General features: G+C 42.4%; 1 protein-coding gene across 1 annotated transcript in view; it reads right to left on the bottom strand.

The window, feature by feature from the left end:
* otud5a (OTU deubiquitinase 5a) overlaps positions 1–22719 on the bottom strand; it is a 35479-nt gene that overhangs the window by 5141 nt on the left and 7619 nt on the right. Inside the window, 6 exon segments of the mRNA XM_013271814.3 lie at positions 2594–2665; positions 2811–3015; positions 4593–4778; positions 6371–6519; positions 6601–6757; positions 6845–6909. Of these exon segments, the coding sequence (XP_013127268.2) occupies positions 2594–2665; positions 2811–3015; positions 4593–4778; positions 6371–6519; positions 6601–6757; positions 6845–6909 (834 nt within the window).

Below are 22719 nucleotides of genomic sequence, written 5' to 3'. Positions count from 1 at the left end.
GGCTCAGTGACTAAAATCTGAAATCACCGCTCACCAACAGCTGAACTGTGTGTTAGGTAGATGGAGTGAATGACTCAGCAAAGTGGTCCTGATATTACTTTACTTTCTTCTTGTTTTAAACTGCTTGCATACAGATTTTGCAGTGCTGAGTGGATAGCACTTCACCGTGATGACAGAAACGTGTCGTTGTCTTTTTAGTTTAACTAACAGTCAAAGCAGGATCAGGGGAGACTCAGATACTCCATGACACAGTTATTATTATCATCACAATGCCGCACTCATGATATGATGTTATTGCAATTTTAACATTTTGCAACACGGTGAGTTTTTAAATAACTATGTTGCAATTTCCCACCCTTTTTCAAACGACGCCCTCAAAGTTCAATTTTGTTCATATCTGTTTTACCCTGATTAAACTATTATTATACTGTAAAATAACACTGAAGCATAACCAAAGCCGTCATTAAAAACTTGCCATAAATGATACGATCTGTAATAGAATGGGGTCAAATTGGCAATTACGTGCAGTCTGTTTCTGCATGTAATGTGATAAATCGTCAAAGGCACGTCTGCCCAGCGTTGGATGGCTTCTCAGTTGAGCTTGCTGACTAATGTTATCTCAGGACGGTGGTGCACAAGATTAGTGGTCTTCTTAATAGTATTCCCAACGTAATTTTATTTAATAAAATCGATATTTGGTATCTCTATATTGTTACAATATAAAATATCAAAACAGTATCCTGTACCAATTTTTTTCCCCTCAACTAGTTAAGATGAGGGAGGCTGTGTGCTCGTGGATACAGGAGTTCTCGTGCTCACTCGGGATTATATCCCAAGAAGAAAACACAGTTTAAAAGGCAGTTGGGATATGAGACAGACAGAGAGACATCCTGATGAGTTAAATATCGTCTTGTACTTTGATAAACACTTCAGAATTCAGCTCTGTGCGTTAAACGTGATAAAACTGTTACACATACAGCAACAACAAAACTGTGTATTTTTTCATAGCAACAACAGCATGTACGTCCTCAGATAACCTCACATACACGCACACGCACACACACACACAAACACACACACACCAGGCTCAGCTGCTTCCTGTTGAGGACTGACTGTAAACAAAGTGACTGTCAGCTACATGTGTGTATCGTTATAGCCGTCTTTTTGAGGACCAGGAGGAAATTTACACCTTGGACGGACATTTCTGCAAAACTAGGACCACACCATTTGTAATGTCCCCCCGACTGGTTTCTAGAATCTGCATTCTGAAGCCTCGATATTGATGGGTTTTTTAACCAGAAGTGACCATATTTAGACTGGAGGGTGGAACTTAGCACGCTAACGCTACTAAGCTGGGTGTCAGCATTGGAGCCAGATTTGTTCTACACATGTGCAAAAAATGCACATGCTTCCTTTGAATGGAAGCTATGGTTAAGAGTAAATGGTAAATGGACGGGTACTTGAGATAGCACTTTTCTACTCTACTACAAGCTTCATTCACCCAGTCATGCACACATTCATACAAGCACTTTTCTATGAGGAAGTGGATTTATTTAAACACATTATGATGCATGCATCAAGGTATCTTGCTCAAAGACACTTGACATGCAAAGTGGAGGATCTGGGGATTGAACCACTGACTTTCTTATTAGTGGATGACCTGCTTTAAATCCTGAGTCACAGATACATGGCCACACATGACTGTGAGGCACAGGAACTGTAGCCAGTGGCTATCTGTTAGGCATCACCACCGCTACTCTGAGTCACTGAACTGGACTTCTTTTTTTTTTTTTTTTTACTGTGTTTGTACTTTTGGAGCCGTTTTAAATTAAGTTATCAAACAAATATTATGACTTACTGTAGGGAGGTCTGTGCTGATGGCTGACGACTTAATGACTACAGTAGCTGATAAATCAGTACTCCACCCTACAATCCAAATCCAACTTATGGCTCCAAAACACCAGCATGCTAATGTTAATGCTTCAAAATGCAGATCAGCGGGTGATGTCATGGTGGCCATGTCCATCTTTATCAGACAGCTTTCTAAAGTAATATTATTTGTCAGATCATTTTCGCAAATATGCTTCATGAGGTGCTAACAGCACAAACACATAAAAAAAATGTTAAGGTCATTAACTCCAGTTAGTGGATGTGAAGCCTAGCAGACAGCTAGCAAATCAAAGCCAGCGTTGACCCAAACCTTCAAGCCTTAACAAAATGATTGTGGGAGGAAGTTCTGTACAAAAATGATTGTTGCCATGGAGAAAGAAATTATACATAGAAGCCAAAACTATCTTTTGTATGAGGTTGTAAACATGTTTATTTCTTCTGTAAAGTTAGACATATTAATATGGAAGTCTATGGGGACTGATTGAACTTCCTCAAGTGGCCATTAGAGGAACTGCAGTTTTTGCAGTCTGATTGGGCCATTCAGAAATGAGAAACAGTTTTACATGTGTGAACGTGGTGTCTGGACCTCTCTGTGGAAAGGACCTTTAAAGGGCCGCGTTAGGGCTCTGACAGACTCACGTCACAGGAACACACAGTATAAATAAGGTCCTCAAAGGTGTGAATGAGTGTGTGTGACGTTTACCAAACGCTGTAGGTGACATCTCCTGCATGATGGCTCTGTACTCCAAATGGTGACGACTCTGATTACTGGGACCTGCACAGGCCGAGATACATACAGATACGTCAGGAATAAACATCAGCTCACACTGTGTGGACACAGTTAAGCCCTCATAAAGCAGATTGGTACATTTTAGCGTGCAGACTTAGAGCTTAGGTATGTGTGTATGTGTGTGTTTTACCTGGGGCGCAGGGGGAGGGGGGTTTGCTCAGGATGAGGGCAGCTCCTGCAGGGGAAGGGGGCTTGTTGTTGGTTGATGGGGGAGTTGTGAGGTCAGAGTGGGAGGGGTCTGAGTCACGTTGCCGTGGTGACCGAGCACTCCAATCGTCTAGCCCGCTGGAAGCTGCCGCTGTTGCCGAGCTGCAGGTGGCACTGGCCTTACGAGGCTGAAAAAAAGAGAAAAAGTTCATGGTTATCCTGACTTGTTTTTGCTACACCAACAACGTTTCATCCACTTAACCTGAATTTAAAACATTTTTTTCATTATTTTTCATGCCTTTATTTGACAGGATGGTTCAAGGCAGACAGAACTGATGCTTTTTAAATCACTGTGTCAGTGGGTCCAACTATAAATGGCTATTTCTTCTGTTTTACAGGCCCACAAATAACCAGCTGATTTACTGTATATCCTGCTAATCTATCAGAATATAGCATATTAATTTATTATTGTGGCTGCTCTTTAAACTTCCCCTGAATGCTGCAGATATCTCTGCTAGAAAGAAGGAAGAAGGCTTGTGTCAGCCTGCAGTTTACAAGAAATCTTGCAGATTTAAAGATCTAGCAGTTTTTCTGCATACTGCTTGCATCTTTCATTTTACATCTTCTTAATTCAGTCATTGCTGTATATAACAAATCAGTGCTGAGCAGCTTCTTCATATTTTAACTCTGAACATTGGTGGGGGGGTTTTTAAGGACCTTTATTGGTATTCCAATGTGAAAATACCAACTATAAAAAAAGAAAAACCCTACTCATTATTAAGGGGATTTGAGCCAGTTTGCTTCACAGGTGTCTCACTTTGTGGAAAACACCTCCACCTGACCATCAGTTATATTGAACCCTGACCTTTGTTTAACCAGGAAGTTCCTGCAGGAGTGGGTCGACAAAGGGAGCATTAACAAGCATGTTTTTTATGACGGGAGAAACCGATGCTCTGCTGGAAACCCGGGACAAGCACACGGAGAACATGCAAACTAAACACAGGGTGTGTCAGAGTGAATGAAATGATGGGTATGGGTAGCTTCGTGGCTCCAGTTTATTCTGAGTATTTAGTTTGTTTCCGTGAGATGGAAAAACGTGTGTTTGTATCTAAAATACATACAAAAGCGACTGTGTGGCTCACAATCCATCAAAAGTCACAGTTTATAGTTAATGTGGGCGAGTATGTTTGATTTGTTCTGATCGCTACTGCAGGAGGAACCGCGACTCTTGTAAATTACGGATTGACTGTCGAAGTGTTGTCGCCTCGCTGTGGCACGAGCTCATCTGTCGTTCGGCTGAATGAGGTAAATAAATGGTTTTGGTGGCCTGATATGAACTGCTGTATAATTTTCTTTCAAAGAAAAGCACAAATTAGCCAGCTGGCTCTGTGGGGTTTTAAATGACTCGGAGAGGGGCGACAAATTAAAGTGAAAAGGTTCGAAACCTTTTCACTCTGACAGTGAGTGACGGTTAGGGTCACTCACTAGGTCCAACTGTGGGTGCTGTTTAAAATGACCATTGACTGAGTTGGTGTGTAGCTGGGAGCACGATTCATCTCTGTCTGTATGGTTTGTCTGAAAACATTAAAAATGAAAGTAAATCCACCACATCCCTACATTACATAAGCAGTTACGAAAACAGGGCGGATGGTTTAAGGGCTCCGCTGCTAGAACAACAGGTTTTTCTCGAAAGTTAAATAAATGCACAAAGTTTTGAGTCAAATAATCTTGAGTGAATATTCATGGCCCGGCCTCCCCGTCCCACCTGTCTGGCCTGTTTCTCCTGGTCCCGCAGCCACTGCAGGTAAGACTCCCGGGCCACCTGCTCCTCGATGGCCTCGTTGGTGGCCTCCCAGTCCGTTGCCCTCTTTTTGTCCTCCAGCATCTGCTGCTCGATCCACGACTCCTCTGACGTCTTGATGGCCGACTTCATAAGAGACTGGTCTGCGTACTGCGAGGAGGAGGAAATATATTTATTATACACACAACTCCTCGAGCTAAAATGCTAAATATCAGCTAGAGCAGCGGTTTTCTTTAACCCTGGATTTGGTCAGATTTTATTTGTGATTGGGAAAAGGAGACAAAACAAGGCACAATATGTCAAACTTAAAGCCCTTCATAAATTTTACTTCTGCCTGCATATCAATCACATCAATTTAAACTCTATAAATCCTGAACCAGGCGATTCTAGCCACGGTCTGTGACACTAACCCCCCCCCCGGGGGACAGGACGGTTAACACAGACAATCTCAGCTGAGGTGATAAAACTCAGACTACGTCTTTACAAAGTGTAAAGAGGGGGCTGAGTATCCATTTGAGACCATCTCGTATCTCTGTTGTCATTTTGAAACCACGCAGCAGCAGAGATATGGAGTCACAGACGGAAACAGCGCCTTCAAAGAGTCGCTGAACTGAAAACAGGCATGCATCTACATAAAAATAAGTTTCTGCATGACAAATCTTGAAGCGCTGGAGCTATAGACGAATGTTTCGTTACAGCATTCACAGGAAAGTTTTCATCAAAAAACCGTGCCAAGTCTGAGACTTGTAGGCTTTGATCTGCCCCCTCTACTGTACATATAAACGGCATGTTTCAAGAAGTTGTTTTCAGGCCTGTTAAACAGACGACACGAGACCATAACGACCCCGACACTGTGTAATCAAAAACTGAATGCAATGATTTGGAACCAGCAAACTCTTCTATTATTCACAATACAACACAGAAAACATTAACTGCAACTAATTAGATTAATTGGCAAAAGGTCAGCAACACGATTGGGTGTGAAAAGAGCGTCTTAAAGAGGCGGAGTTTCTCAAAATTAAAGATGGACAGAGGTTCACCAGTCTGCAAAAAAACTGGACTCTGCATGTTGAAGTACATCATCTTGAGAAATTTCTGGCGCAGAAAGCAAGGCTGAAAATCAATATTGGATGCCCGTGATCTTTGGACTGTCAGGCGGCACTGCATTTAAAACAGTCATGATTCAGTCATGGAAATCAGTGCTTGGGCTCAGGAACACTCCAGGAATCACTGTCCGTGAACACAGCCTGTTCTCTGTGCCATCCAAACAACAAATGCAGGCAAAAGCTGCAAAGAAGAAACCACACGTGAACATGTTCCAGAAATGCTGCCGCCATCTTTTCTGGGGCAAAGGTCATTTAGATTGAACTGAGACAAAGTGGAAAACTGTTCTGTGATCAGACAACTTTAATTTTGTCCTGCTATGGAGGCGAGAGACCATGCAGCTCAGTTAAAAGCCTGCATCTCTGATGGTATGGAGGTGCATTAGGCAGAAGTCTTCGCTCTCCCATCCAAATCATTAAACTCAGGTGTTTCAATCACTTCATTGGCCACAGGTGTATAAAATCAAGCTTGATTCGCCTAGTAGTTTTACCGATTTGTCATGCTCTAGTTTACTGAACTTTACTCCTTATTTATTGTGTTACTTGTTGTGGTTTTGCAGAACTGGCAGAACTGGGATTTCCCAACTTTTAGGATAACTAAAGTCAGTCTGATGTGCTGAGCGAGTTTGGTTTTTGTACCCCAGGTTTGAAGGCGGGCAGTCCCAGTCCGACCCCGATCGTGGCCTTGTTGGGATTAACCACAGAGTTGTAGTGGATGTTGCGGTGGTAGCTCACTCTGATTGGTTCGTCGTGGTTCTGATGGATGCCGTGGAACGTGTTGATTGGTTCTGGAGGAAGAGGAGGAGGAGGTTGTTAGATGGATGCGACTGGCTGACGGCGATGGCGAAAAGGGTCGTTTCTTGACTCACCTGTGCTGTACTGGTAAACCTCCACTGGCCTGTTGTACATCTCCGCCATGGCCTGCATCTCGATGTGGTTGCCATGGCAGTTGTTTTTCCTCTTCCTGTTGATGTATGTGGTGAAGTCCTCTGTCACGTAGTTGGAGAAATAATCTGCGTTCTTCATCTGAATGCCAAAAGCAAAAACTTTATTAACACAGACTCAAACTGTAAGAGCAACACAGGAGGAGGAAAAAAGGACGAGTCTACTCACCAGATAGTCCATACAGTGTTTCCGCACCACTTCATGCATGTCCTGGTCTCCATAAACCTGATCAGCTGAGACACACACACAGGAAGGGTCAATTAATTTGGGACTTGTATAAATGCTGGTAATTTGCCAGAATATTAAACAGATTTAAGAGGTTTTTATCAATGCCACTCAGAATTAAATTGATAACTAAATCACAACAACCAAAAATACTGAAAAATACGAATACATTAGGGTCGCGTCGCTGTTCGCATCCACCACAAGCAAACATATGTCGACTAACTAGTTTCCCTGTCTTGATTTCAGTCACCTGAAGTTTGAAATGCCTGTATACACGTGCAGGGTCAGTTTAACAATGATGGCTGATTTTCTCCATCTCACTGCTGGCCAGCAGACATGCTAACGATACGAGCATCCTGGCTACCAACGGATTCAGCACTTTTAAGACTTCTGAATGACTGAAGACATTTTTACTCCAATAAAAAAAATTAACTGTGTCCTGTTGCTGTGATACACTAGAGACCTGTTGCTGTGACAGCTCCAGCCCCCTACAGCCCTAAACTGGATATGCATTTAAGAAAACGGATGTTTGGACTAATTCTAAAGACTTTAAAGATTTTTTCGGGATGTGCAGGAATACTGTAGGTGATTTCCACGAGGAAGCGGATTTAATTTTCCACTAATGAATCACTTGAGGCTAGTGAGGTCACTTTGTGATCCTTTGACGTCGGCTCTTCCCGGCACTCGTTAGCACTGGACTCACTGAGAACAGTGAGCTGGGTTTAGACTGTGCTGAGAGAAGTTAGTTTTTGTGAGAGCATCATGTGCTGTTGCAGTCTGTTAAGTGGAGTATGGACCCCGTTTTGTCTTTTTAAGACGACGCAAAGCTTTGTCTCTTCTTTTCAGTCCTCATTCTCGGCTTCTGCAACTTTAAAAAAAAAAAAAAAAAAAAGTTTTAATTCATGTGCATGCATGATTGCATGCATTCATGTACGCAAAGTTTTTAAAACCTGGTGTACACTACAGCCGATGGGCTCTACATATTTGACCGCTCAGAAGCCCTCTCGGGCCGCCTAATATTTCAGTGTGGAAAGTTTTACTGGAAGTTTCTACTTGCCGTTGACAACTTTGCAAATGGCAGTGGATGCACAAAGGTCACGTCAACCTATGGGAACGGCTGTGTTCTGGTTTGGTTTTGGCTTGTGGTGCAGCTCTCGATTCTTTTTAAACCTTGAGCAGGTCAGTGTTACCGGCATTTAGTCAATACATCACTGCAGGAGGTCAGAGATTCCTGAATCGCACAGAGACGGAGACTCTGCAGCAGAAAACTGAAAATGCCTCTTTGATCACTCTGTCTCCTCTTTCAGCTCATGCTGCAGATTGTGACACCTATCCTGTAGGATGTGGCTCCAAAATAGTGCGTTTTAAGCCAAGTTCAGGTGCGCTTCGTGATTTTTGTGTTCACCAAACATTACTACTCTAGCTGCAGAAAAAGACATTTCAATTTACTGTAAAAGTTATGTTTTATAGCCTCATACTATTGATGTAAGGAGCCTGAGTGTGTCATTGGCTGGAAAGACTGTAGACGCTATCTTGGTGTTAGTTAAGAGACAGTTGGAAACCAAACATCCCTTCTGATAAAACCCTTGTCTCCTGTAAAAGAGCATTGATCTATAATTTATAAGCTAGTGAGGATTACTGCAAAGTAGAACAATTGCAGGCGTCACGCTCAAAAGTGGTTTCATCTGACAATTCAATAACAATAATAATGATAATAATAATAATAATAATAATAATTCAGGAATGCTTGTAATCGGAGGACATAACCACTGTTTTGAGCAGATATGACAACATGTGTGCCTTGAAATTTTGATTTGACCTTTTGTGTGGAAAGGGAACAAAAAGCTAAGGAGGACTGTGGCGAGTCCAGGGCGGCCTGAGCGCCCGCCATTGTAGTTGCACAGCTGTGCATGCAAGCAGGGACCAACGCTGCAGCCCTGACTGCAGCTTTAGTGTCCCCTGCACTGCCTGCCCGGCCCTTTGCAGCTGGTCCTGAGTCTGCACAGAAGCAATGCACTTTCAGCACTGGTCAAAACCCCCCCCCAAAAAAAACAACACTTTCAGTGCTGCAAGGAAATGACAAAACTTATGCTGCTGACAGCGGATGCATAATATATTTAGTCTGTGAAACCTGACTTCAAAGCCAAGTGTTGGATTAAAAAAAAAAAAACTAAAAACACTAAAAACACATTAAAACAATATTAATTGATCAATCTGTTGCTCATTTCCCTTTGATTTAACATGCAGATTATTTTCACTGTTTATTAGCCAGTTTTCGCATTAGATGTCAAAAAAATAGAGAAGCAGAAAAAAGTCAACACAAACAAAAATAATGTCACACAAACACACTTCCTGTCTGAGATGGCGGTGGGATGTAAATGAGCCCCATTTTGGTTCAGTTTACAAAAAGTCACATGATCTGTCACCGCAGTAATTCTCAGAACCCCCCTGATGACTTCCTTTTTCTCACCAGCGGTTTGCTTCGTGTTTTTGTGCATAAACACGGCGGTATGGCTGCAAAGTGACACACTCATAACACAACTGACACACACACACACACACACACACACACACACACAAACACACATGGCTGAGCAGCAGCAGGTGTGTGTGTTTGTATATATATCTCAGAAACATTCAAGAGGGAATCTCCCAGTAATCTCCCACTCAGAGCAGTGGCATGCACCCCGGTGCAGGATCTGGAGCGCAGCGAGGTTAACCCGCGGGTTAGTCACACATGCACAAAAACCACCGTTTACTGACCAACAAGTTCTCAGAAAAATGGTGTAAAAGAAGGGCAGCATTTTTTTTTTTTTGCAGATAGCCACACTGACTCATACTGGCATTAAATGACTTTTAATGTGAGTTTATCGATGCAGACACGTGTTTAATGCTGCAATAAAACCAGTTTTGCTAAAGTCGTGACGGTTTGGTATAAATGACAGTGCAAACTCCAAAAACTCAAGTCAGTTTGTCTAATTTCAAGCTTTTTTTGATAGAATAAATATGTTTGATATCATTACACCTTTTCTTCTTCGCAGCTCATCCAAAAAGACACAAGTTTGACTGGCAGAGTTTGCAAAAGATCTCGTGAACTTTCACACCGCTGTTGTCTTCGTACATCTTTGCACGTTTCTTCAGACTATTTTATTGCTAAGTGTCAAGGTGCATTAAACTGCAGGATCCCCAGGATCTGTTGGTCATTGGGTCAGTACTGGCCTTTGGGCCACGTTTTGCCCTCGTGAAGCCTTGGAGAGCCAAGTTTGGGTTGGGCAGCGAGATGGCTTGTGCAGGTTCAGTGTTTTTCAGCAGCAACAGGTGCATCTGAGAGTTAGGAGTAATTTTTGTTCATCCAAGGCATGACACAAGAAAAGGAGACAGGAGACAAGGACAAAAGGCAGAAAACCAGGAGAGGAGGGGACACATGCAACAAGGAGAAGAGATAGAAGGCAACAAGAGGAGAAGGGAAACATAGGAGGAGACAAACAGGAGACAGGAAACGATAGAAGACACAGGGAAATGAGGCAGAAAAAAAAAAAACAGAAAAGGAAACCAAAGCTAGGAGAGGAGATGCGAGACAAGGAGATGAGGCAGGACACAAAAAAATGAGGTAGGAGACATGAGAGGAGACAAGATGCAGAGGAAAAGGAAACAAAAGGGCGAATTTGAGTTGGTTGCTGAGAAATACCACACACACCAAGACAGATAGACTTCTGCAGAATTAATAATAAACCACATGCACACACACACACACACACCCACACACACACACACACACAAACACACACACACATAAACCACAGCGAGCGTTGTGATTGGTCAGCTTGGATAGCTTTCTCAGAAAGAGGTGGGCCCTCACAGAACCGTGTCCGTCTTGTTTGTTACACCACTGCTGTCGATAAAGTTTTTATCTGAAACTCGCAGTGTGACTCCACCCTGACCGCCAACACCAGCAAAGGCTTCTGGGTACTGAAGTTCAGAAGCAAACTTTAAGTAATCAGCAGCTGGACACTAACATGGACAGAAGGCATGCAGATCCTCTTGCTGCTGATTAGATCTCATTATTATTAGTATTTGTTCATAGTGATCAATAAAAACAAGGTATTATTGATTAGAAATATCAGACATTGCAAATATTAGCAGAACCAACATTCTTGGTAGCAGTATTCATATCTCGGTAATCAAGCTTCCAGCTGACCAATCAGAGAGCAGAGGGACGTCACCATCTCTTCTGCAGAACTTTATCAGCGCCGAAGCTCCGCCCCCAGCTGCCAGCGCGAGCACCCCTGTTTTACACATTCGGAAGTGGGCCGTGGACCACAGAGGCGCCACAGTGACGTGATGTGTGGGCCGCTGGGCCGCTGGGCCTCACGTCCTTCCTCCTTCTGCAGAATTAAGCTCATTGTCAAGCAGGAACCTCAACTTCCAGTCAGAGGTCAGCTTTAATAACAGCGACCTCAAACAGAGAAGTGCAGCGACTTCATTAGGTCCTTTAATATGTTCAAAACCTGAAGGTAAACTTACGAGTGGTTTAGATCAGCTGCAGTTAACTGACCCTAAAAACACCTTTGTGTTTGCGAGCTGGCACTCCACGACCTCGCTGCACAACGTCCACCTCCCTGCAGCTGTTTATCCAGCTGTTTCAACCCTCAGAGCTGTTAATCCTATCAAAATGTTAAATTCTGACACATTTTATCTAAAATTGTCTGACTAGTTTTCATATTCTTTATACGATTTGTTTTATAGTTTTCTTCTATTTTTGAAGTATTTGTTACTATGTTTCAAAAAAGCCTTCATTCGTCACTTGCAGCCTGACCTTTCTTTGATTCTGCAGAAGTTTAACTGTGTTGTTTCTTTAGACACTGAGTCACTTATTTACTTGTAAATAATGCAACATGAACTCAGAGATTCACAAGGAGATTGCAGAGAATTCAAGGGGAAAGTTAAGAGGAAATTTCCTCACAGCTCAGTGTTGGTGTCTGTATTTGTCTGTGTGTGTGTCTGTATTTGTCTGTGTGTGTGTGTGTGTGTGTGTGTGTGTGTGTGTGTGTGTGTGTGTGTGTGTGTGTCTGTGCACTGACTCTGGGTCGGTTTTGAGTGACCAGCTCTAGCCGACCTGACACTTTGACAAGTTTAAAAGACTAAAAGACTTTTATTTGTCGAGCTGAGGTGACCATGACCTGAGCAGCGGTGCTTTATACTTATCTCACACACACACACACACACACACACACACACACACACACACACACACAGTCACTCTGTACAGGTCTTCCAGTTCTTTTTAAATCCTGCAGCAGGTTTTAGACTTGTGTCACTGAAAGTGAGATGGAAACCTTAAAATCAGACTGAACTTTGTGAGTGAAACTGAGGAAACATTCCTACAACTTTTCCACTTTTCTATCAGGCTGCTGCACAGATGAAGAATGCTCGATTTCAAAATAAAAGCTGTGTCTTTTGAAACTCGGCGGTTTCAGTGGTAAGGCTAAACTTTTATTCTGGAGAGGAACATTCTCCATTTTCGGTTTGTGTCACACTCTTTGCAGTTTCACTGCCGCTCAGCGAGTAGTTGGCAAGTGCTTGAGGACAAGTCAGCTTCTTCCACACAAACCACAGGGCATCACGGCATCCTGCTGGCACCCCAAAGCAATCGCAAGGAGGTTATTGGTGCAACAATGTCTTTGCACCAATTTCAAACTGCAGAAATCACAGAAACCACATTTCTGTCTTTCCTATGGTTAGCTGACCACCTGGCAACCATCCCGCAGTGGCTGGCTGATGGTCACTGACCGGTCCTAAGTGAGTGATAAGCCTCTAAACATTAAACATAAATAAGTGAAACTATGACAACTGTGAATGAAAACCTCTCCGATGAAGTATAACGTTGGACGTTTACTGACTTGTGTCGGGTTAGCGATAACCCTTTTGTCACTTCTTGATCTAAACAGCCAGCATGATGGAGACCAAAGAACACTAGAGGTTTCTAAATGCTAAGTTCAGAGAGCAGTGGGGATGTAATGGTGGAAACAAACAGCTTTTTGAAACAGTCAATGATATAACCTGACTTCCTTTTGGACCATTTTAGGAACTACAGTCTTTGGTGGGGAAGTATCCTCCTTCTCTTTCCTGATACAGCCGCTTGGAGTTTGTTTTTTGTAAATACTTTGCACATTTTTTTCATTAGATGGGCAGAAAAAAAGATTTGCATCTTGTGTCTGTTGTCAACACTCTTCAAGGACCGAGAAGAAGATAACCGTAAGTGATCTTCAGGAAGATGCCAAACATCACGGTCAAACAGATAAGATGGCAGTTGAGGAACAAATGCATACCATGTTTATTGTTTTGACGCCTGGCGAACTGTCCACACAAAAGCTCCGCCCTACTGCAGGTACACAACAAGGATTTCAATCACAATGACAAAAATGTGCGCATGAAACCACGGCCGGTGTAAACACCTGAGGATGCCCGACACACCCAAACACACACACAGTTATACAATCTCTGTAACTTTCCACAACTTTTTATAACTCTCAGTCTCGTAACAGTTAAAATCCCAAAGGAACTAATCCAGGTGGAGTCAACTGATGCTGGGAGGCTAAATTTCCAGATGAACACCGACCGGAAAGTTATTTTCTAGACTCACTGAGATTTTTGATATTGGTCACTAAGCTTATTTTGGGGCCATCTGGGCAAACTTTGAAGATACCTGACTTCTTTCACATTTTTTAGGTGCAGTCAGCAATTTTTTCTGGTTCACTGTTACTGTTACATTTTGACCATTAAAAATATCTGTTAAACTGTGAAAACTCCAAATAACATTTTTTTTTTTTTTTTTAAACAGCAGTGTTTTTCTTTTGGCTCTTCAGGACATTCATGTATACAGGAAAGAGTTGAGTAGTTGCAACTTATTTGTGGTAATGCACCTGCGCAGTACAGATGTGGATTATCACAGCATAGTTGAACCATAAACATCAGCTGTAATACTTTTTTTTTAAAAAACATTGTATTTTTGCTAATTATTTGCTTTTAAACATATAAATATGATTCTATAAAGTTATTTTATATGAATATACACTATAAATTAGCTTTTTAATTGTTAGTATAGATTTTTTAATGTTTTAAATATCTCAGAATATAGATTTTTTTTTTTTTCACATTTTATTTGGATTTTTAAACACTGTAATATGTATTGTCTTTATATATTTTAACATTTTCTTTATTTTCTGAAACACAGAAGACAAACTGACTAAATGAATAAATATATCAATTACTCAGCCAATCTCTGTATTTCTAGCTCAGGTACCCGTCAGTGCTGCAGGTAACTCCAGATTCAGGCAATGAAGACACAGACTGTGAAAACTAATCAGGACTCAAGTTTGGAGTTTACCAGACAAGCTGGAACAAACGGGAACACGCGACGGGTGTCCAGCATAAACTCAAGATTGTACTCTCTGTACTCTGTGCTCTGACACACACACACACACACACACACACACACACACACACACACACACACACAGCAGACTGATGTAGAAACTATGGAGATTCCACCTCACATACTGCCATGTTTATTCAAACTGTCTGGACACAAACACTCAGACATTGCTCTTACAGTAACACAAGGTCAAAGGTCACTCTGACACAAGTCCCTCTCTCTCTCTAACACACACTGCGTGACTCATCGGCAGCAGCGGGAGGTCGTCAGAGTTTCCCCGTGCCCCTCAGTGAGGTTTCTTCATGAAGACACTTCCTCTGGAAAGAGGTGACCTCTGACCTCTTTCCAGTCTAACTGCTGTGACGACCCAAACATCATCATTCAGACGGTGAGAGAGTTCAGGGCCAGAGAACGAGACTTTCATTTCAGGTGCAGGCTGACTTTGGATTGTCTGCACCTGTAGGCCCCCGGCCCTCCCACAGCTTCAGCAAAGAAACATCTCAACATTTTCTTCAAGTTCAACTTTTAGGCATCCTGACTCGAGTTGAACCAACCAGCGAGTGAATCTGCGTCTTTAGAGAGGGTCAAAAAACAGAAGTCGCTGCTGGTTGTAGTGAAAGAATTCCATTGATGTTTCCTGCTGTTATTATTCAGTTAAAGTTTGCACAGCAGACAATAAGGACATGAAGTAACACCGCGTGATTTTCATAAGGTGTGACTCATCCGTCACTCTTTTATAACATTATGAAAAACTTCAGAGGACACTTCAAAAAGAGAGCTTATGTAAACTTTTGCAACGGAATGAACAAAGAACAGTAAACACCACCAGAAAATTTCAGAGTGTGTCAATGATTCCATTTAAATGATCAGCAGTCAATAGGAGCTAACGGGATGTGTGCAGGTAATGAGTCATGTTTGTACAATGAAGAATGAGCCTGGTGTTTGTTATTAGAATCAAATAACTTCAGGAGAGAACCACTCCTGATTTTCAACAGAACTTTATAAACTGTGTTATAATGTGTCTGTTTACGGGACGTATGGTGAGCACATGCTGCCCTTCTGGGGAATTCATTAAAAAAAAAAAAAAATGTACGTCCTTTAACAAGAAGTGAACGAGGACAAAAATGGCCACGCTTTGAAGTACACCTCATGCATGTAGAGGGTGCAGGCATGAAACCATGGGGAAAATGATTTTTCCAGAATAAAGTTCAACAAAAATGTTATTTAAAACACCAATTCAGGCACAAAAAGTCTTAAAGCTTTACAAAAGATTTAAACTTTGAATAATATTTACGTGCCTGAGAGCTCGTCCGGACAGGTAAATTCAGCTTATTTGTCGTTCACGTGCTAAATAATGTGAACCTGCATCATTTGTGTGTTTATTTGTGTGTAAAATCCCCGATAACAGTTTTGTCCCGCATTTGGTTTGTTGGGATCTGCTCACCGTAAACACAGCCTCATAAACACATGAGCTCACCACAGTACAAATCATCTAAACTTTAAAGTGCCAAAGTGTCTTTGAGTTCAACCCGCAGACTCGGTCACCTGATTGGCTGAAAGGTCGACGACTTCTGCAGCAGAACTTTTTCCACTCAGGGTGCACGCTGTGACAGCTGGGACACATGACTGTCACATCATGTGAGCCACAAACAGCTGTGTGAGCCAAAACAATGAGTCACGACTCAAAGTGCCGAGTCAAGGAGGAGAGTGGCGACTCACGGCTGGAAAAGATTGTCGGAGACCTGCGGCTTCAAGAATTTAGGATCTGGGAGACGCTGGGATCCCATCAACCCACCCAGTCCTCCCAGTCTGCGTGTCAACGTTACTGATGAGCTGGGAATCTTGTTAATTACCATTAACCCTGAAGCAACTCAAATGACAGAGTGGATTCAATCTTGATCTTTACTTTTTTATTTTTTAAATGGTTCTGTTTGTGTTTAACATCTATGGCATATATTCTAAAGTGTTCTAATGGCATTACTTATAGTTTTCAATTTATAAGCCACACATAAATAAAACTCTAGTTCCCAATAGGATGTAGAAAACATATCAAATGCTTCAACTGAAAACATTTGAAGAAAAATATCAGCTCATTTTGAATTTGATGCCAGCCTTAAAAGTTGAGGCTTTTTGGAGAGGAATGATGGCAGACTAGTCAATGTGGAAAAGCAACACTTTGATGCTAAAAATCCAACAAACACCTTGTGATTCTGATCTGACTCCTTGATTAACGAGCCAAACCTGCTGGGTTATAAACCTAACTCTGTCCTGATCTCATCGCTGACAGTAAAGCGTTGAGGAAACTGCAGTAAACATGCAGTAAAACCAGCCCCGGCTGCACCACACGTTCGGATGAGCCGCCTGTCACGAGGTGCTGCTGCTTTGAAAACCTGAAATCCACCTGTGGATGCATTCAATGACAGTAAGTATTTTTTTTATTAAACACAGTCGGCTGATCTAAACCGACATGAAGTGAAACTGGACGCATGCGAGCTAATGAAATTCTCCGGCAATGAAACACGCTCATCACACTCTGCTTTCCACTCCTCTGACTAACCACGACCAGCTGCAGAGCATGCTGGGAGCACGACTGCGACCAGTCGGCCGTTGCACAACAACGTCAGACATGGGAGACGTTTCCTAATATATGGAGAAAGAAAAAAACCCACAAACACGTGGGTCTAAATAAAAAAAGCACAAACACCCACACACACTCAGGGATGTGTCGTCAGTGGAAACACACACCGTGTCTCAGCCGTCTGAACTTTACTCTGCATGGTTCAGGTCCAGCTCACACGCTGGAGGCAGCTTTTTTCTGTACTGTACAGATTTTAAAGCTATTAAGTTTCAGTCGAGATAATAAATGAAATAAATAAATAAATAAATGTGACACTGTTTGAGATCAGCTGTTTGTTGCTGAGCAGCAGCTGCTGTTGGCATGCAGTCAGGTCAGGTGTGTTGGTATCAGCTGTTCCTCTATCAGAGTGTGTGTGTGTGTGTGTGTGTGTGTGTGTGTGTGTGTGTGTGTGTGTGTGTGTGTGTGTGTCAGATGTTGTTAGGCAGCAAACAGCTGAGAAACACAACCAGACAAAGTCACCACCCTGAACTGGCTGAACACACACGCAGACACACACACACACACACACACACACACACACACACGCACACACACACACACACTTTCTTCATCACATGACAGAGGAAGTTAAATCCATAACATATGTGCACAGTGTTGTTCGGGGTGTTTGGCTGTTGGTGTGGTTTCTGGAGAAATCACAGCGGAACTGGTGCGACTCCTGAATTCGGCCTATTGTTAGCATTTCCACACAATCACAAGAAAACCACCAATGAGAGAGTGAGAGAAGCGATCAATCGAAGCCAAATCAATCATAGCTCATCAACTGACAGTTACAGTCTCCATGGTGATTAATTAGGGCAAAAAAGCATCTAGCACTGATGTGCTTTAAAAACAGGACGTTGCTCTACAGATCTGTGCTTTGTTTGTGCTCCGAGTGTTAAACGTGGTCACAGGACTGAGACAGAAAGAATTATCGTTTCTGCTTTCCACCTTAAATCCAATATCAAACTAAAATGGAGCTCTGTGGGCAGTTAGGAGGCGCTAGGATTGTTTGAAAGAAGACAGATTTTCCAACAATCTGGTGGCAAAACAAAGCCCGTGGAGTGAAAACTGTGAGCTCAGCAGCAGGTTAGAAAGCAAACTGTCAAAGGCAAATTCTGCATCTTTCACTCTGGCATTCGATTCGTGCAAGTAAGACGGACGTGCGAGAAATGTTAGAGCAAGAGTTTCAGCGTTGTTTCTACAACAAACAGAGTCGGGACAAGATAAGCGCCAAACCTTTGCAACTTTCTACCTCCGTAACAACAAACTGTGGGAGTTTTCCTTTGCAACAATCCTGCCAATAAAAGAAATACCTGCAGGTCTGCCATTTTTAATGACCCAGCAGGAATGTGAATTCACACCCGACTGTGTTTACAGGTCCTCCATCAACATCAGGCGTTCCTGCATGCACAGAGGTGAAACGCAAGAGACGTTTTGCCTTTTCCCCTGAAGGACATTCACCAGGTCTGTAATACCAACACCTGTGACTATCTGTTTACATCAGGATTTTCTTTTCAGGGCTTGTTTTAAAAGAGGAGAAAATGTAAAATATTTGGAATTTCTTGCAGTTAAAGTGAGTGAAAATATCTGGGATACTTTGACTGCTGCAACTGAAGGTTTTATTTATTTTATTCACATCTGAAATACTACTAGGGGGCAGGACACTTTACATGTCAGCTCATAAACATGACAGGTCATGAGATGATTAAAGAAAGAGGAATGAAAAAATGTAATTTTTTCGATATTGCATTTGATATGAAAAGTTACTGAGGAGTTTGCTGAACCTAAAAAGAACTCAAAAACCTTTACAGGTGACAGGAAGACAAAAACACACACAGACTTTATCAAGTGAGTCGCACACGTCAGAAACTGATCTAATCTTATCGTGCTGTAACTTTAAACACTCGGGTTCATTTCAGCGCCGACTTCAAATAGAGGGAAAATATCAAAAAATTATATCACTGCATAAAGTATTGACATGAGTTTTGCACTAAAATCAACATTTCACTTTTCCTGTAAGGATCACAAGACAAGCAGTTACTGAGATAAAAGAAGAAAACATCTCTTTTTGCTGGATCTGGTAGGAATGCTGAGACATTTGAACATCAGGAGGAGTCAAACCTGCAATGATAAAAGATTGGAAACTGATCTAACCTGAGACCGTGTGCGGTAACTCCATCTTTAAAATGCAAAATCTTATTTTGAAAGAAAGATCACTTGAAATGCAAACACTTCAAGCATCGCAACTCTCTGAAAACTCAGCGAAACATCTAAATTAATGTTGTTTTTTTTCTGCCACATTGTCTTTCCTGTAAATCATCCCGTGGCCCCGGCACGGTCACAACCCCACGGGCCCTGCGCCATTGATGCGAAATGTTGCCGTTTCCCCTGCAGCAACGAGGGGGAAAACTACAACTCTCACCCACCCACGCAAAAACACACCTGCCCACCCGAAACAGAAAGTGGTCTTCAAGGTGTGAAAACAGGTTTAACACATCAAAGTGAGATCAGCTGTGTGTTTTTGTTTTCGTGTGTGCGTGAACAGTGCGAGTTTTACTCCAGAGGTGTCAAGTATGCGGTAAGACCATTATTACTATATAGGCATATAAACGGATGTAACATAAAGAGTAAAATAAATGTATGTAGTTATTATTATATCGCTAAATATGACAGTGTTGTGCTTTTGTAGTGCCATTACACATTTAATAAGCACATTTCAGGGTTTTTCCTGCATGTTAAGGGAAGATTTTGTCCTTCCACCAAAGGAAAATCACCAAGACTCATTGCCTATATTATGTGGGCAACTCATGCTTTATGGCTTTTATGTGTAGTTGCAACTTTTCCCCATTTTGAGCCTGGAAAAACCCTGAATGTGGATTATTTCTTAAACATTTCCCAGGGTGTTCATTACCTCTTTTGTTGGCAGATGAATTAAATGTGAATGTTTACTTATATTTCTTTGCATTAAAAGAAAAACAGGATAATAAATACCGGTTTGACTGGTCAGGCCAACTGCAGGAGTTTGACACTGGACCATCACTGCTGCTCCAAGTATAAAAGTAAAATTTTGAAAACGTGTTTTCATGGGTAATAAACCCCCCCCCCCCCCGAAAAACAAAGAAAAATAAATAATAAGAAATGAGGATGTTAAGGGCAAAGGGTGGATTGTAAAATATGTCTTTTAAGGGCCTCCGTTGTTCGATGCTGGCTCACCTAAACCGCAGAAAACATCCCGATACTCATAATTCTGACCATAAACTCGGGTATCCTAAACCCAGCAGCAGCATACCAATGAGGTGTGTGCTGTTCCAGAGGCTCCTCCCTGTCATAACAGCAAATGTTTTACAGATTGCAACCTTTGCACATCTAGTTTTCCAGATGTTTGACCGTCAGCAGTCGCTTTATTATATTAGGATCAAATATAGGTCAAAAATAACAATAAATACGTCGTCTGTTAATCACTGGATTTTCTGTACGCGGTGATGGCGCTGACTGAGGGGTTCGGGTAAGTGTAAGAAGAACAAGAGACCCAGCGAAGAACACATTCAAGTAAACGTGTGCGCACCAGAGGTGATTTCTGGGAAATGCATCAAAGAGAAGAAATGGCCTCTGAAACCAGAAGCGAGACGAGCCACAAGTGGACTCAGAGAAAATGAAACCATGACACCTTTTTTTTTTTCTTTCATCGCACGTGTCATTTTACGGCGCACGTCCATCGGCTCACAATCGTAAACTTAAAAAAACAAACAAAAAATACGCACGAACATCTCTCCGTCGCGCTCGCCCAACATCATACATCGGTTATATCGGCTTTTTTTTTTTTCCTATCTGAAGTACGAAACAGCATCAGCTTCACTTTCTGTGAATGTGTTGCAGGTTTTCAGTGTGTCTGAGCAGTGTTTGCTGATCTCTGTCGTCAGTCACCTTTGGGGGTTAAACCCATTATGTGGGAATAAGTTTGGAGAGGAAGGTAACACAAATATGAAATCAAGTTCCAGCTCCGAGGTTGCGACCCTTCTGGGTCCGGTAAAACCTATTTGAGTTGTATTTGGTTACATCCCATAAAAGAAAAAAAAAAAAAAATTAGTATCTGCTTTGAAATTCCCCCTTTGGTCAGGCTCCACTAACCACTGCAGCACCTGCAACTAAAACATCCACCATGTTTGAAAGATGGGCGTAGCCACTGTGAGATCAGTGGTAGTCAAGCCTCAAGCTGAGCTTATCACCACTGTGGTGTTTTGAAAGAAGGGTGGCTCCGACTGTGAAACCAAGAAATATTGTTTTGTTTACAAGAAAAATGCTGTTTTCTAAAAGAGTTACTAGAATGACAAGAAAGTACTAAAGTCTTCAATTAATTGGACTTGTTTTTGCATCGCCGTCGCCCCCTGCTGGCTATTAGGAAGATCAATCAATTTCCTGCGCTTGTCTAATTCAGGGCCTATCCCAGCTGCCACAGGGTGCGAGGTGGGGCACACCCTCCACAGGTCACCAGGGCTAACATCGACAGACAACCACTTTCACACCTACAGCCAATTTAGAACCACCAATTAACCCAACCCCACTAACTGCAGAGAAAGCCAGAGTACCCGAAGAGGACGTAAACAGGGGGAGAACATATTACCACCACACAGAAAGGCCCTGGCTGGATAGTGGATTCAAACCCAGGACCTGCTTGCTGTGAGGCAACAGTGCTAACCTCTGTGTTGTTAGAAAGATGGCTCAAAACATGCAAGCTCTGGTTTCACTTTCAGAGCACAGACGGTAAAAAAGGCAGATGTCGCTTCCAGTCCTGAAGTGCCTTAAACCCGCCTTCTTTTAAATGGCCAGTAGAGGGCTCCTGTGGGCTGCAAAGGGAAAACCAGTTGTTCAGAAGTTCTGAAAACAGGCAAGTTAGGAGGAGGGATGGTGGATATACTGGACCAAGGGTGTTGAAGATGTGGTGGTGATGATGTCAGGTGGGAGGAAAAGAGGAGGACCTCAGAGCAGGTTTGTGGATGTAGTGAAGGACGACACGCAGAGGGTTGGTGTGACAGAGGATGGTAGAGACGGGGTGAGCTAGGGAGACGAGCCGCTGTGGCGACCCCTAAAGGGAGCAGCTGAAAGAAGATGATGATTACAGTCAGGTAGGATTATCCTGAGTGTCCTCATCAGCCAACGACTCGTCACAGTCAGAGCCACCAGCCGCTCTTCATGTCCAGTTACAAAACACCAAGATGGCGACAACAAAAATCAGTCATCGAGGCTTCATAACAACACTCTACTTAAGACTGATCCCACTGTGGTTACATCCATCCTTTATATGCAGTTAATGAACTACACAGCAACTTCAGCTTCTCTGTGCTGCATGTAAATGATCATATTAAAAAGAAAAGAAAAAGAGTGATTTTTGATGTGTGTGTTTTGTTTTTAGCATAAAGGCTCGATGTATTTGGGTCGACAGGGTGAAACTCAGGAACAACCACAGTTTATTATCTAACAGCAGGAAGACAGGTGTGAGTTTACAGGTACTTACAGGCAGCGCAAACACACACACACACACACACACACACACGCTCACACACACACACACACACAGGGCCAGGGTCAGTGCGATGATATAACTGCGGCTACATAATAGCCTCTACCTGAAAGACAACCTGGACTCGACTGAAAGGACCTCTGTGTGGCTTACAGGAACACACACACAGAAACCTTCATCTTTCACAGTGTGACCCACATTTCCAACACACACACACTCTTACAAAAGAACAGTCTGTCAGCATC

Source organism: Oreochromis niloticus, linkage group LG20, assembly GCF_001858045.2.
Source record: "Oreochromis niloticus isolate F11D_XX linkage group LG20, O_niloticus_UMD_NMBU, whole genome shotgun sequence".
In the NCBI taxonomy this organism is placed as follows: domain Eukaryota; kingdom Metazoa; phylum Chordata; class Actinopteri; order Cichliformes; family Cichlidae; genus Oreochromis; species Oreochromis niloticus.
Note: the sequence above shows the minus strand (reverse complement) of the source record. Positions and strands in the feature narration are given on the sequence as shown.